This window comes from Tamandua tetradactyla, chromosome 13 (assembly GCF_023851605.1).
Source record: "Tamandua tetradactyla isolate mTamTet1 chromosome 13, mTamTet1.pri, whole genome shotgun sequence".
Lineage (NCBI taxonomy): Eukaryota > Metazoa > Chordata > Mammalia > Pilosa > Myrmecophagidae > Tamandua > Tamandua tetradactyla.
This window is the reverse complement of record NC_135339.1, coordinates 95222450-95239209: the sequence shown is the minus strand read 5'-3', so window position 1 is coordinate 95239209 and position 16760 is coordinate 95222450. Positions and strand designations below refer to the sequence as shown.

At 52.1% G+C, this 16760-nt stretch overlaps 1 protein-coding gene and 1 long non-coding RNA gene across 3 annotated transcripts in view; one reads left to right on the top strand and one right to left on the bottom strand.

Moving 5' to 3' along the window:
* Positions 1-16760, bottom strand: part of INPP5A (inositol polyphosphate-5-phosphatase A) — a 233472-nt gene that overhangs the window by 68054 nt on the left and 148658 nt on the right. For both annotated transcript variants that reach the window (XM_077126434.1, XM_077126433.1), the window contains one exon: positions 15035-15138. In XM_077126434.1, coding sequence (XP_076982549.1) covers positions 15035-15138 — 104 coding nt within the window. The remainder of the gene's footprint in view (positions 1-15034; positions 15139-16760) is intronic.
* Positions 13097-14261, top strand: LOC143654466 (uncharacterized). Its single transcript, XR_013161817.1, has 2 exons — positions 13097-13292; positions 13731-14261. It is a non-coding gene; the product is annotated as an uncharacterized LOC143654466 (long non-coding RNA).

The following is a 16760-nucleotide window of genomic DNA, read 5'->3' as shown; positions in this document are numbered from 1 at the left end:
TGAGCAAGTTCTGAAAACAAGCCCAGGGGCTTCCAAAAAGTGGCATCCCAAAACAAGCTCAAGAATATGTATAGGACTATAAAAATACCCAACAAACAGCAAAGTTAAATTCAGTGTCTGGCATTTAGAGAAACTAGAAGGGGGGCGTGCAAGGGTAGCTCAGTGGTAGAATTCTTGCCTGCCATGTGAGACCTGGGTTTGATTCCTGGCCCATGGACCTTCCCCCAAAAACAAAAACACAAGCAAGCAAACAAAAACCAAACAAGCAGATTTTCAACAAAATAGTGGTGCAATAACAGGATATTATATGGGAAAAAGAATGAAATGTGACCCCACCATACAGCATACAAAAAAGAAAGAAAGAAACAGGAAGACACAAACCCTAGCAAGGAGAAAAAATTAATCAATCAAAACTGTGCCAGTTTGAAAGGATGTATGTACCCTAGAAAAGCCATGTTTTAATCCTAATCCTATGTTTCTCCTAATCCCTATTCAGTACTCTATGATTGAAACTTTAACTAGATTATCTGCCCGGAGATGTGACTCAATCAGGAGTGGTTGTTAAACAGGTTAACAACCTACGTGGGTCTTGATACTTTACTAGAATCCTATAAAAGATGAAATATTTTGGAGAAAGCAGGAGATTCTGAGAGAGCAGAACGTAGCCACAGAAGCAGAGTCCACCAGCCAGTGACCTTTGGAGATGAAGAAGGAAAATGTCTCCCAGGGAGCTTCATGAAACAGGAAGCCAGGAGAGAAAGCTAGCAGATGACATTGTATTGGCAACGTGCCTTTCTAGATGAGAGAGAATCTGACCGTGTTTGCCATGTGCCCTTCCACTTGAGAGAGAAACCCTGAACTTCATTGGCCTTCTTGAATCAAGGGATCTTCCCCTAGATGCCTTAGAATGGACATTTCTATACACTTGCTTTAATTGGGACATTTTGAGGGCCTAAAAACAGTTAGCTTGCAACTTAATAAATTCTCCTTTTTAAAAGCTGTTGAGTTTCTCGTATATTGCATTCTGGCAGCTAGCAAACTAGAACAGATTTTGGTACTGAGAGTGGGGTGCTGCTGTGGTTTGCAAATACCAAACATGGTGGAACGTTTTTTTAAAATGGATAAGGGGAAGATTTTGGACGAGCTGTGAGCAGCTGATAGAGAAAGCCTAAAATGCTTTGAAGAGACTGTTGGTAGAAATGTGGACTCTGAACACATTGTTGATAAGACCTTAGACAAATGAGACGTGTTATTGCACACTGGAAGGAAGACGATCCTTGTTTTAAAATAGCAGATAATCTGGCAAAATTGACTAGTGGCTTTGGCTGGAAGGCAGATTTTAAAATCCATGAACTTGGATATTTAGCAGAAGAGATTTCCAAATTAAATGTGGAAGGTGCAGCCTGGTTTCTCCTCGCAGCTTATAGTGAAATGCGACAGGAGAGAGAGAAGCTGAGAACTGAACTCTTGGGTACAAAGAAACTAGAAATTTATGTTCTAGAAAATTCTGGGCTTCCAGGAAGGGAGACCACATAGAATAGTGCCCGACGTAAGGATTTGGCAAAATATGGAACCAGTCACCCATTTCAGAGAAAGCCAGGATTGGACTTGGAGTTCAATCCTTCCAGGAAGGATTTGTGGAAATTCCTTATGTCTGATTGGGCATGATCCGAGGCTACCGCATAGAAAGCCAATGAGAGTGCTGGGGGACCTGTATAAACAGAGCTGCTGCCAGTCTGGACGGGGGGTGGGGTGGGTTAGAAAAGGGACACACTGGAGGAAAAATAACTTCAGAGGCAAAGCCATGGAGGCTGAGGTCTGAAGTCAAGAAGCCTCGGGCCAGGAGAGCAGACCCACTCAAGCCCATGGAAAGGGTGAGTTTGCCCCCAAAGCAAGGCCCAAAGCAGATGGGCCTTGTTGCAGTGGAAGAGTCATGCCGCCTCAGGCTTTAGAGAGGGCAGAGCACATTCCTTGGGGTTTAAGGAGAGCCTGGCTGCCAACACATATGGAGGGGCTGAGTGTGTACCCCGGAGATGGCAGAGAGCCCCTGGGTGTGGCCCCAATGCTTGGAGAGAGTGGAGTTGAGAAAATGTGGTCTCCCCAATGTCCCCCAAGGTTGCACTTAGAGAGAGGCAGGCCTCTGTGTAGACCCTTGGAAAGGGTGGGACTGCTGCTTTCAAAAGTCTTGAAGATAAATGACACTCAGACTTTGAAATCTAATGGACTTTGCTTTGCGGGTTTTCTAAACTGCTTGGGTCCTGTGACCCCTGTGTTCCTTCTTCCCTATGGAAATGGGTACATGTATCCCATGAATGTTTCTCCTTTGTATGTTGGCAGCAAATAACTTGTCTTAAATTTTTATAGGTCCAGAGCCAGAGAATAATTTTGCCTTAGAACAGACCATGCCTATAACTTTGACAAGAGTTTGTACTGTTTATAACTTTGTATTTCATTTGTATTGCTACTGAAATGGTTTAAGGATTTCTGATATTGTGATAGAATTAATGCATTTTGTATATGGGATAAACATGTCTTTTTTAGGATCCAGAGGGTGGAATGTGCTGGTCTGAAAGGATGTATGTACCCTAGAAAAGCCATGTTTTAACCCGAATCCCATTTTGTAAAGGCAGCCAATTCTTCTAATCCCTATTCAGCACTGTATGTTTGAAACTTTAATTAGGTCATCTCCCTGGAGGTGTGACTCAATCAAGAGTGGTTGTTAAATAGGTTTAGGTGGAGGCGTGTTTCCACCCATTCTAGGTGGGTTGTGATAATTGTACTGGAATCCTATAAAAGAGGAAGTTTTTGAGAAAGTAGTAGATTCAGAGAGAGCAGAGAAAGATGACAGAATGCCACAGAACCATGAAGTACGGAGTCCACTGGCCAGCAACTTCTGGAGATGAAGAAGGAAAACACCTCCCAGGGAACTGGAGAGGAAGCTAGCAGATGAGGCTGTGTTCACCATGTACTCTTCCAGCTGAGAGAGAATCCCTAACCTTCGACAGCCTTCTTGAATTAAGGTATCTGTGCCCAGATGCCTTAGATTGGACATTTTCATAGACTTGCTTTAATTGGGACATTTCCACAGCCTAAAAACAGCTAACTTGCAAGTTACAAAATTTTCCTTTTTAAAAAGCCATTGAGTTTCTGGTATATTGCATTCCAGCAGCTAGCAAACTAGAACAAAAACCAATGCAGAATTGACACAAATGTTAGAATAAGCCAAAATAAGGACACTGAAAGTTATGATAACTGCTTGCCAAGCAGTTAAGCAGAAACATGGAAGATTCAAAATAGACACAAATATAACTTCTAGAGAGGAAAAGAACATTGTATGAGACGAAAAATACACAGATAGGATTAGAAGCAGATTAGACAATCCAAAAGAAAAGATTAGCAAGCTTGAAGACAAAATAGAAACTGCCCCCACATGAAACACAGACAGAAAAGAGAAAACATAGCAGCATGTCAGTGAGCTGGGCACAGCTCCAAGTGGGCTCAGGCACAGGTAGCTAGTCCCTGAAGGAACGGGCAGCAGGGTGACAGAAAACATGTTTGAAAAATGATGGTGAAGCATTCCCAGATTTGCTGAACACTGTAAATCTGCAGGTCTAAAAACCTCAATAAATCCCCAACAAATGAAACACAAAATAAAACCACATCAAGGGCATCATAACCAAACTGCTCAAAACCAGTGATACAGAGAAAATTTATGCAGAGGAGCAAAGGGTGACAGGAAATAGGAAACAATGTAAGGCAGAAGACAATGAGGCAACAGCTTCAAAGTACTGAAAGAAAAACAAAAGACCTGACAACCTAGAATTCTATACCCAGCAAAAATGGCTTTTAAAAAACAAGGGCAAAATAGTCCTTTTCAGACATCCACAAACTCAGAGGCTCAGCAGCAGACCCACACAGTAGAAATATTAATGGAAGCCCATGAGGCAGAAGAAAAATACTATGTGGAATATGGATCTAAACAAAGGAATGAAGCCATCTGGGGACAGTAAACACATAGGCATTCAAAGTGAAATGCTCAGACCTAGAGAAACTCCAGGCAGTTTGGTGGCTGGTACGTTACTTCTCCAATACAAATAACATCAGTTCCCCCTTGACCACACTCCCACTTCAGCTACTGCCCCACTTTTCTTCTCTCCCTAATAATCCCACTCCACCGAGATACCCAACGTGTGGCTCCACTTTGGACCCTGCTACACCAGCCCTGTGTGTGCCCACTCCACCCGAGGTGCCCCCTGGAAGACCACCACAGCCTCCATACACCAAACCCAGGACTCTCGCTTCCATCTCACACAACCTCCCAGCAGCCCCCGACGAAGTCAGCAATTGTCTGTCTCTGAGACACACTTTATCTGGCTTCAGAACATCCTCTCACTGGATCCTTCCTACCTCACCTATCAGCCCTTCTTGTCTTCTTTGTGGTCACCTGCCTCTGTCCAACAGCAGGTGTTAGGGTTCTCCAGGCAGGTGTCTTCTCCTGCCTCCCTCCAATCTCATCCATTCCCAAGGATGGGAACAAATTTGCTGCTGCCTCCAAATATCCAGTTAGCCAAACTCCCCTCCACCGCCACACTCCACACAACCCCACTGCCATCTGGGACTCAACATTACCAACAAGGAGTATTCAGTCAGATGCAACTGCATCCTCAGAATGCATATGTGTGTCTCCTTCCTCTGGTGGCTTCTGGTCCTCTTCATCATCAGTGTTCTGTAGCTTCACTACAGCCTAGGTGTGGACTTATTTCACCTATCCCGCTTTGTACTCAAGGCAGACTCAGTCTCAGTGCAGAGTGAGGGCACACTCAGCTGCACAAAACAGGGAGTGAGGGCAAAGGACACAGTTTTGTAGGGTCAGTGTGGTCTGGGAGGTATGGATGGAGCTTCTCTAGGAGAAATGTCATCTGCAGGAGGCACTGCGTGCTGGGTGGAGTGACCAAGGGGCCCCCAAACTAAGCCTCCTCTTCCTTTGTCCTTGTCCTGGTTGGACTGTGACTTAGGACCCCAGCACCCTATAGGACAAGGCCCCTGGAACACCACTGCCTAAGCCCATCTCAGGCACACCTGCCTGAAGCACTGTGCGTGTGAAGGTCAGCCCTGAACCCTAGCCCTGTAAGGCACTCTTCACCCAGCACCCCTTCTGATGGTAAGCCACATCCTGGGAGGAAGTACTTCTCTCCAATCTCAGAAACAGTTTCTTTCCTGGCCTCTAGTTCCCATGTCTTCTCTGTCCACACCTGCCTCTGAGAGAGCCCAACCAATGGACTTGAAACAACATCTTGCTGCTGTCCCCAAATCCATGTCTGTAGCCCAGACGTCTCTCCCAGAGCTGGCAGAGACTCAGTGTTACCAGGCCCCAAATGAAGACCTGACCTTCCTGCCCAAATTCTCTTCACCTGCAGCGTGCCCAACCCTTGCCTTCCAATGCTCTCATGCCCGCATGTTCACTCTACCTGCATGGCTTTCTCAATGACCAGTGGCTGACCTTCCCCCACCCCCACCAGATTACAGCCACAGCTCCCCCTGCTCCTCACCATCTGCTCATCAGAGTGCACAGGGAGCCCTGGAAACCCTGGTCTCACCTGCCCCTCGAAGATGTAAGTTGTGTGGTGTGGGTCTTTGTCTGCCTGGATTTATGTTTGTTGGAGTAAATAAAGATATTCTAGAACACTTTGGAAGCAGCAAGGATCACACACATAGATGCTGCCCTGTATCACACGCATGCTCCATGCCACCTGGTATCACACACGTGCTTCACACCGTCCCATCACATGCATGCATCACCCCAAATCACGTCTCTCACACTGCCCCACATCATGTCTCCCATGCTGCCCTATATCACAAGCATACCCTATACCTCTCTGTATTACACGTGTCTCACACTGATCCACATCACGTGTCTCCCACATCACCCTGTATCATAGGCATACCCCATGTTGCCCTGTATCACACATGGGCCCCACACTGCCCTGTATCACACATGGGCCCCACACCGCCCTGTATCACACATGTGCCCCACTCTGCCCTGTATCACACATGTGCCCCACACCGCCCTGTATCACACACGTGCTCCACACCGCCCTGTATCACACATGTGCCCCACACTGCCCTGTATCACACACGTGCTCCACACCGCCCTGTATCACACATGTGCCCCACACCGCCCTGTATCACACACGTGCTCCACACCGCCCTGTATCACACATGTGCCCCACACCGCCCTGTATCACACACGTGCTCCACACCGCCCTGTATCACACATGTGCCCCACACTGCCCTGTATCACACATGTGCTCCACACCGCCCTGTATCACACATGTGCCCCACACCGCCCTGTATCACACACGTGCTCCACACCGCCCTGTATCACACATGTGCCCCACACCGCCCTGTATCACACACGTGCTCCACACCGCCCTGTATCACACACGTGCCCCACACCGCCCTGTATCACACACGTGCTCCACACCGCCCTGTATCACACATGTGCCCCACACTGCCCTGTATCACACACGGGCCCCACACTGCCCTGTATCACACATGTGCCCCACACTGCCCTGTATCACACATGTGCCCCACACCGCCCTGTATCACACATGTGCTCCACACCGCCCTGTATCACACATGTGCCCCACACCGCCCTGTATCACACACGTGCTCCACACTGCCCTGTATCACACACGTGCTCCACACCGCCCTGTATCACACATGTGCCCCACACCGCCCTGTATCACACACGTGCTCCACACCGCCCTGTATCACACATGTGCCCCACACCGCCCTGTATCACACACGTGCTCCACACCGCCCTGTATCACACACGTGCCCCACACCGCCCTGTATCACACACGTGCCCCACTCTGCCCTGTATCACACATGTGCCCCACACCGCCCTGTATCACACATGTGCCCCACACTGCCCTGTATCACACATGTGCCCCACACCGCCCTGTATCACACATGTGCCCCACACCGCCCTGTATCACACATGTGCTCCACACCGCCCTGTATCACACACGTGCCCCACACCGCCCTGTATCACACACGTGCTCCACACCGCCCTGTATCACACACGTGCCCCACACCGCCCTGTATCACACACGTGCCCCACTCTGCCCTGTATCACACATGTGCCCCACACTGCCCTGTATCACACATGGGCCCCACACTGCCCTGTATCACACATGTGCCCCACACCGCCCTGTATCACACATGTGCCCCACACCGCCCTGTATCACACATGTGCCCCACACTGCCCTGTATCACACACGTGCCCCACACCGCCCTGTATCACACACGTGCCCCACTCTGCCCTGTATCACACACGTGCCCCACACCGCCCTGTATCACACATGTGCCCCACACTGCCCTGTATCACACACGTGCCCCACACCGCCCTGTATCACACACGTGCTCCACACTGCCCTGTATCACACACGTGCCCCACACCGCCCTGTATCACACACGTGCTCCACACCGCCCTGTATCACACACGTGCCCCACACCGCCCTGTATCACACACGTGCCCCACTCTGCCCTGTATCACACATGTGCCCCACACTGCCCTGTATCACACATGGGCCCCACACCGCCCTGTATCACACACGTGCCCCACACCGCCCTGTATCACACATGTGCCCCACACCGCCCTGTATCACACATGTGCCCCACACTGCCCTGTATCACACACGTGCCCCACACCGCCCTGTATCACACACGTGCCCCACTCTGCCCTGTATCACACACGTGCCCCACACCGCCCTGTATCACACATGTGCCCCACACTGCCCTGTATCACACACGTGCCCCACACCGCCCTGTATCACACATGGGCCCCACACCGCCCTGTATCACACATGGACCCCACACTGCCCTGTATCACACATGGGCCCCACACTGCCCTGTATCACACATGTGCCCCACACTGCCCTGTATCACACATGTGCCCCACACTGCCCTGTATCACACATGTGCCCCACTCTGCCCTGTATCACACATGTGCCCCACGCCACCCTATATCACGTGTGGCCCATGCTGCCCTGTATCACATGTGGGCCCCACACCGCCCTGTATCACACATGTGCCCCACACCGCCCTGTATCACACATGTGCCCCACACCGCCCTGTATCACACACATGCTCCACACCGCCCTGTATCACACACGTGCTCCACACTGCCCTGTATCACATGTGGGCCCCACACCGCCCTGTATCACACATGGGCCCCACACTGCCCTGTATCACACATGTGCCCCACTCTGCCCTGTATCACACATGTGCCCCACGCCACCCTATATCACGTGTGGCCCATGCTGCCCTGTATCACATGTGGGCCCCACACCGCCCTGTATCACACATGGGCCCCACACCGCCCTGTATCATACATGGGCCCCATTTTGCCCTGTATCAAACATGTGCCCCATGCCACCCTATATCACATGTGTGCTGCACACTGCCCTGCATCACACATGGGTCCCACACCACCCTATATCACATGTGTGCCCCACGCCGCCCTGTATCACATCTCCCATGCTGCCCTGTATCACACATGTGCCCCACATCACTCTGTATCACACGTCTCCCACACTACCCTGTATCACACACGTGCCCCATGCTGCCCTGTATCACACACATCTCCCACACTGTCCTCTATCACACACATGCCCCACGCTGTCCAGTATATGTGGGCCCTATGCTGCCCTGTATCACGTGTCTCCCACACAGCCAAGTACCACACTCGCGCCTCCCCACACTTCTACAGGGGTCTCTCCAGAGCAGCAGTGGAGCCCACGATGGATGTAGGGACACACTCACCCTCCCAGAACCAGAGCCCCAAGTTGCGACGTGCACAGCTGATGCCTCAGGTGGAAGTCACTTGGACTTCCTACCCAGCAATTAACACAGTGGTCAGTGCAATTGTTTTACTTCTATTGAAATTGGAAGAAATTTTTATATCAAAAAATTTATTCCTTCCTTTCAGTTTTCATCAACTACCTGGTACTAATAATATGTGTACATGCACAGGCATGGGCATGCAAATATGTGTGCATATAGGTCTTGAATACTTGTACCTGCACGTATATCTTGTTTTTTTAATTAAATTTTCCTAATGATGATGGGTTATTTTCAATATTTATTAATAGAATGAACAAATAAAATAGGACACAATGCTATTTTTGTGTAATATAAAAATTATACTAACTGCAATTCTAGAAGTCTAACTAGTGTGAGACTTTTTAACAAAATTGCAAATGAATCTCAGAAAATTTAACAGTGTAACATCATAACCAAAAGTTTTGATTAAATATCTGTAAAAAATATACCTTTTCGTTTTGTTTTTTCTTAAAATTTTTTTATTGTGAAATATACATACAAAGAAAAGAAAGAAAAAGCAATAATCTTCAAAGTATACTTCAACAAGCAGCTACAGAACAGACTCCAGAGTTTGTCATGGGCTACCATTCCACCATCTCAGCCTTTTCCTTCTAGCTGCTCCACAACACTGGAGGCCGGAAGAAATACAATTAAAGTGATTCAGCAGCCATACCCATTTGTTAAATCCGATTTTCTCTTATAGCTTCTCCTCCTTTGATCCTTCTCCCAATCCATAGGGATCTTTAGGCAATGCTCATTTTGACTTTTCATGTGGAGAAGGGGTGTCCACACTAAAGGATGGGGATGAAATTAGTTGATAATTCTGGAGAGGCTGGTCCCTCCAGGTTTCAGGATTCATCTGGCCTAGGAACCCTCTGGGAGTTTTAGGTTCCAGGAAAGCAGAAAGAGTGCATGAGACCTTTAGAGTCTCAGCTGGAGCCCTGGGTGTCCTTAGGAGTCAACAGGAGCGCTGTCCTTGGGGATCAGAACAAGCCTTGGCAATCAGCTCTGACTCAGAGCAGCCTCCAGAATAGCCTCTTGGCTCCGCTTGGTCTCTCTAGGCCTCTGATGCCCGTTGTAACTTTGTTACTCTTCTTTTCTCCCTCTTGGTCAGGAAGGTGCTGTCCATCCCAAGGAGAAAATGCATTCCTTTAGAGATGAGCTCATGGTTGTAATTATGAGTTTATATTTGACTGCATTTCCACATAACTTGAAAGTGTGACAGACAGATGCCATAACCCATGAAATTCTGATACTTTTGTAGACTGTGGCTGTATTTACTTCTACAGAAGAGGGAAAGAACTGTATTCTGCCCCCATGGCTCTGGTCAGGCAGAGCTGCACCTCAGGTCCTTCCTTCTGGAGCAGGTGCTAAAGGCATGCCCTGTACCCACCCCTCCCCTGATGGAGGAACTGGGAGGTAACCAAGGCCCAAAGACCCGAATCTGCCCGAGACCACTGGCTCCTTGGAGAAAGAAACATAATGAACCCATTTTCTGAACTCCTAGCTTTGAGTTCCCTTTCTTGGACCCCTGAGCTTCCCTGCCGGCCAGGCCCTGAGCACTTGGAGAACGGAGCCTGGGCCGATGCAGGGCAGTGGAGGGAGAATGGGCACCCGAAAGTCACTGGCAGAGATGGCCTCTCTCTTCCCGAGGCTACCCTCTGGTGCAGCTCACCCCATAAACCCTCCTTCCAATACACATGTACACTCACACACACGCCATACAGTAAATGTGTGCACACACCATACAGCACACAGATGCACACGCATGCACTCACGTGCACTTGCACACATGCACATGCACACCAGCACACATATACGTCACACACATGAGCATGCACACACAATGCTCTCCCTCTGTGTACACGACAGGGAAGCATATGCAGCAGGAGTTACTGGAGCCTCCACTGGGCTTGGTACCTACAGAAGGACCCACAGAGGTTCTAGACGCAGGTCAAAAGCCACAGCTGCTGCTCTGGAGTGGTGGGGGGAGCGGAGTGGGCGTGTGGGTGAGCCCCAGGCTCCTCAAATGCTTGGCTGGCCTGTGCCCTCCAGCATATACTCTGAAACGATGCTGCTACCAAGAACGCCCTGAGCCCTCCATCCAGGCCTCTGGGCGCTCATGGACAGTGACCTGGCAGAGGCCTCCAGCTACACTGCTTGGGGACGGGGCCCCCAACTAGAAAGGTCACCACCACAAGGTAAAAATGACGTCACAGCTCGGGAGAGGACACACATCCTTCACCTCGCAATATTAAGTCTCTCACGGACCCCTGTTAATAGATTCCTTTAGCCAGCAGATGGATTGCAAATACAGGCAGTTTCATCTACTAAAGGACAACATAAATCAGCATTGAGAAAAGAGGGGCTGCGGGAAGGTTATCAGCACACAGCCTTCCCATGAAAGGGCCGCTCTGGCGCATTAGTGGAATTAATTCATCTTTCACAGGAGAGGAGCAGCGCCCGTGATCTATGACAAACACCAATTTCTCACCACGGGCAAGAGGAGAGCGGGCTTGGCCCTGGTCGCCACACAAATCTGCCTTTTACAAACGGCCTCGCACCACCAGGAATGCCTCTCCCAGAGGCAGCATCCGAAGTGCACATGGAGTCCAAAGCGCCCACGAATCCACAGGGGAGGCTTGTGAGTTTTGCACGCGGTAGCTGTGATTGAGTTTTGCACACGGTGGCTGTGATTATTTGTGAGTTTTGCACGTGGGGGCTGTGATCATTTGTGAGTTTTGCACGCAATGGCTGTGATTATTTGTGAGTTTTGCACGCGATGGCTGTGATTATTTGTGAGTTTTGCACGCGGTGGCTGTGATTATTTGGGGTTGCATTATGTCTCCATCATTGTAATCACATTTAAGATTATTCTTAAGTAACGGCAATAAAGGAAAGAAAGCAGTCTTCAACCAACTCCTTCCACCAAGTATCTTCAACTACAGCGGAGGGCTCAGCATCGAGGCAGGAAGGTGGAGAGGGTGCAGCACCAGAGGCTGCCAGCAGCCGCCCCACCCCGGGGCACGAGCAGGCACCCAGAGGCACCCCCACTAAATAGAATCCCATCCCTCAGCAAAGCACATTAGGGGTTATGAATTGTGAAGTTCTGTGCGTTCAAAAATGACACCATTATTGACAAAATGCTAGGCATTTTCTTAAAGGTCTGCCTTCCATTGCTTCACTAGGATATAAAGAAAGCCAGATGACGCCATGTACATCGGTCTGCGTGCCTGCAGGTCCTGAGAGTGCAGGGTCCAGGACGACAGCCGGAGGCGAAGCATGCCACGTGGCAGCACCCACGTCCAGCAAGGTCACAGTGATGGCCGCAGAAAGGGACAAGAGCACCTCACACCAGGCACCAGCTATTGCCTGGCAGGCCAGTGACCCGGCAGGGAGAGCCGCACCACCTCCCAGGACACGGCCAGGTGTGGCCCACAGTACCCTGGACCTCTTTCTTCTTGCAGGAGCAATGGGCAGCTCTCCCTTCTCTCTACCATCTGCGGACACAATGACACAGGCCACTCGCCCTGGTCATCTGCCTGCTCACCCATTCAACCTGGATACCCACCCTCCTGTCACTTGCCCACTCTGGACACCTACCCTTTCTGGTCACCCACCCTTGTCACCTGCCTTCCCTGGTTACTCGCCTACCCTAGACACCCACCCTCCCATCACCTGTCCTGGTCACCCACCCACCCTGTCATCCACCCTGGTCACTTGTCCTGGTCATCCATCTATACCTGGCTACCTGCCAAGCAGCACCCACACCTGGTTGCACATTTCTCACTCACCTGTTAGCCTGCAGCACCTCAGAGGAAGCTGATGGTCCTTGTGGGGACCATAGGGCCTGGGGTGAGAGCATGGGTTTTGGAGTGAATGTCGCTTGCTCACCCTTGGCCAACGGGCTTCTGCATGTGCTGACCACCCCCACCCGCAGATCTGCCTCCCCTCTAGGGCCTCATGGGAGCGCTTTCCAGGGGACGCAGCCTGGTAGGCCCAGGCGAGTCCCCAGGCAGGGAGGGCAGAGGGGCTGGGCCCCTGATCCACCTACTCTCACGCAAGCTTTCCTAGAACTTCAACTGAGGGAAGAAAAGGACGTCAGGGCGTTTGACTAATTTTCAGCTGTATACAGCAAGGTCAGGAGAAAGTTAGAAAGCTACCCCACTGATGTCACAATCTCATGTCATAAGCTCCTCGCAACTCTCAGCATCCAGAGGGTGCATGATGCCGTGGAGGCAGCAGAGGCCCAGGTCCAGGTGCCAGGGCCGAGAGGCAGTGAAGGAGGTGCCCGCAGCCCCAGGGGAGGCGCTGGGATAGGGTGGCCTCAGCTCTCAGGCTGTGCAGAGGACGGCGGCCCCTAGGGAGGGCATCACCACCATCCAGCAACAGGGCCACCACAGGTGTGCTGTGCCGGGGGGCTGGGGTGTGTCCAGAGTGCCAGCTGCCAGGGTGCAGGGAGAGAACCCTACCTTCCCAGGCCATTGAGGGCAACACCCCAATTCCTGGAGCTCGGGGGCGGGAGGCCGGGAGGGCCGGGGGGTGTGTTGAGTGAGGAGGGTGGGGGCTGAGAGGCAGCTTGGGGCACTGTAAAACCCCATTTGAGAAGATTTCCGAACATCAGCGCCTCTTCCCTTGGACCAGTTTAGGGCTTTGGACCCCAAACTGCCCAAGGGGGCCTCGTTTTAAATTGGCTCACCTTGCGGTTTTGATGCCACACTCTGGGAGAAGACCCCCCACCTGTGGCACCCCAGTGCCCGCTGGGTCACCTCACTGAGCCCACGCCCTTGAGTGTGTGCCCTCTGCACTTGAGGCTTGTGGGCTTTCTTCTGTCTCCTTAGGCTTGGGCCCACCACCGGCTACCGCCAAGCCGGATCTGACCGCTTCTCTGGCAAGCAGCATGGGGCAGCAAGCCAGGCTCACCTTCAAGGACAGGCAAGGTGGCGAGGCCAAATGAGCTGTGCTGCCTGTCTCCTCCCTCTTGGGCGCTTTTGTGCAGAGGAGGCAGCATGGGCACCAAGGAGGGGGAGCGGGCCCGGCCCAGCTGGAGCAGGAGGCAGCTGCTGATCCCTTGTCCTTGGCTCCGAGGGACAATGGACAAGGAGGTTCAGCCCCAGACGACAAGTGTGCCCCATCCTTCACAGGCTGCCACAGGGCCTCACTCAAGGCCACGACGTGAATGAAGCTGTGGCCTTGTGGCCATCACTCCTGGGACAGGCAGGCTGGAGGCCTGCGAGGAGCGGCCCCGGAAGGAGAACTGGGACAGGCCATCCTTCTTGGGGCCAAGCGGGTATCAACCCTGGCCACGGGAAGGGTGTGATGCGTTGGACGTGTAAATACAACCTATAGGCCACAGGCCTTCACTTCTCTAATTTCAGCACCTCACAATGCTTTCAGTCACAGCTTTCAAGTCCTAAGAGGATTTAAGAGATGATCCAAGGGTCAGCAATAAATTCCAGATAAACACATTAAACATCCAGGGTTAGGAGCCCCCAAAATGCAAATGAAAACTACAAGTACACATCAGGCACAAAGTGCAGAATTGTGTAAAAATAACACACACACTCACATGATAAACACTCACATTAAGAAAACAAAATAAATGCATCTGCATTTCAAGAGCAATTCTCTGAAGACCAGGATGCGAGTAACTGCCCCTCCCTTGAATTTCTGTGCCACGAGCAGGCCAGGCGCTGTGGGGCAAGCCGCCGGCCCTGGGCACACGCAGCCCCCACGGACCTGAGCCCGCTTCACCTGCCCAGCATGCCCTGGGAAAGACAGACCCGTCACAGCATGGCCACATGCCCAAACTGCCCCTTGCCAGCACATCTGCAAGGAGAGCCAGGCACACCCTGACCCGGCAGTATTTTTCTACATCTTTCAGGGAAAGTTCCTTTGCTTGGAAAAGAGATTGACTGATGCAACGCTAAATGTCACAGATTCTCTGCCCTTCCCCGTAAAATCCATCTCAACCTGCAGAATTCCTAGAACCACCAGGAAAGACAAAATCAGATGAAGCTGGTCAGGGTTTGAGCATTTAGCAGGGAAATGTGAAAGCCACAGACCCTAAATCCCTGTTCTGACTTGGTCCCTGTGAAAACCGAAATGTGTGAGTGAGAAAGCCAACGGCCAGCTCAGCACGTACCTCAGGGAAATAGTCCTGCGGAAACTTCTCCTTTTCCAGCATGGGTGTGCTCTCCAATGTGTCTGAGTAGATTTCTTTGCCGGTGACTTTTTTATACTTCTTGGCTGGGAAAAGATGGGGGAGTGATGTGAATTGCTTCATAACCCTGCCTCACCTGGCAGCTGGGGCCGCCCTGGAGCCTCTGCCCCACCGATGGCTCGTCCAGCAGGGGCCCAGCCAACCCCCACGCAGGAACGTGCAGGGAGCCGAGGCGCCAGGCAGACCCCAGCAGGTCAGCTGCTCGTGCTGGATGTGTCGTGGCCCATAAATTCCCATCCCGATGCCCTGGAATTTGACACTCCACTTCATTACCTCCAGGACCGTCCGGCCTGGAGATTTACAGGGGTTAATTGGCTTCCTTTCTAAAACCACGGGTATATTTAGGAGGCTTGTGGAATTACCATTCACTCATATCTTAATATGAATTTATTTAACAACATCGATTCTTCTTCACGTCCCGCCAACATCACTCATGTTCCAGGGAAGAGGATTTTTATGTGCGGTGGAGAGAAGACACGGGTACAGGGAGTGCTCAAGCCTGGTTCTCCAGTTGCCCCCACCTCCCTCCTGGGCAAACACTCCCTGTGGGCAGGGGCTACGACCCAGAGCCGGGGTGTTCCTGATTATGGGAGGGCACCCCATGCCCACAGCTGGTGTGCAATAAGCAGACACCTGAATCCACTCTCCACCTGTCCCTCCAGCTACTGCTGAGCCCTGGACAGCCTGCCGGTCGCGGGCCTCCCCAGGCAATGTGGCACTGGTGGCCGGGGCAGCACACAGGCCTGCTGGGAGAAAGTGTGGTAAGTGGGGCCACACCGAGGGGCCCCTGCCCTGATCCTCCACCAGGCCCTGGGCCCAGAGCCAGTGGACTAAGTCTGGGCTGCAAAGGAGACCCTTGGGAGCAGCTCTGCAGGAGAGGACAAGGTGGGGCTGCCACAGGGCAGCCTGGCCCAAGTGTGTGCCTGCAGCTTGTAGGCAGGGGAGCAGCACCATGAGGGCCTGAGCTGTGCTGGTCCCTGCACACCACCCTGGGCCAAGGGAGCCAGGCACACACACTGATGCCATCTGAGCAGGGATAGCCTGTGGCCCTGGGCCTCTGGGCCACCCTGGCCGGGACAGGGCTCATGGCGAGATGTGACATGCAGAGGTCCGGCGAGGCAGGGCTGTGGCCACCAGGCCTGGGGCTCCCCGGGGCCTGCCCCTCCAGCACGGAGGGGACCCGAGACGATTCAGGGATGTGTAACTTGGATGCTGGTCCTGAGAGGCCCTTCACACTTGAATGGGGATGGGCCCGCTGGGGGTCGGGGGCACCAGGGCAGGCCTCGACAGCCCCGATGCTGCTGGATGACACCCTTTTGTACCCGGAAGGTGCGGGTACGGGGCGCTCATCCTGGGGGTGCACACCCTCATGCCCCGCATGCCAGCCCGTGCGCGGCCAGGCTGCAGCACCGCATGCTACGTGACAGTCCCCACAGCTGAAGCCAGCCCTTCAAGGAGCTCTGTAGACATATTCCTGCCACCTCCCCTAGGAGCAATGAGGACACAGGACACGCTCCCGCCCAGAAGCTCAGAGGGCACATTTCCTTCCCCCAGCAATGAGGACACAGAACACACCTACTCAAGGAGCGCCGAGGATGCACCCCATTCCCCAGGAGCTCTGAGGCCACATGCCCCCACCCTGGAGCTC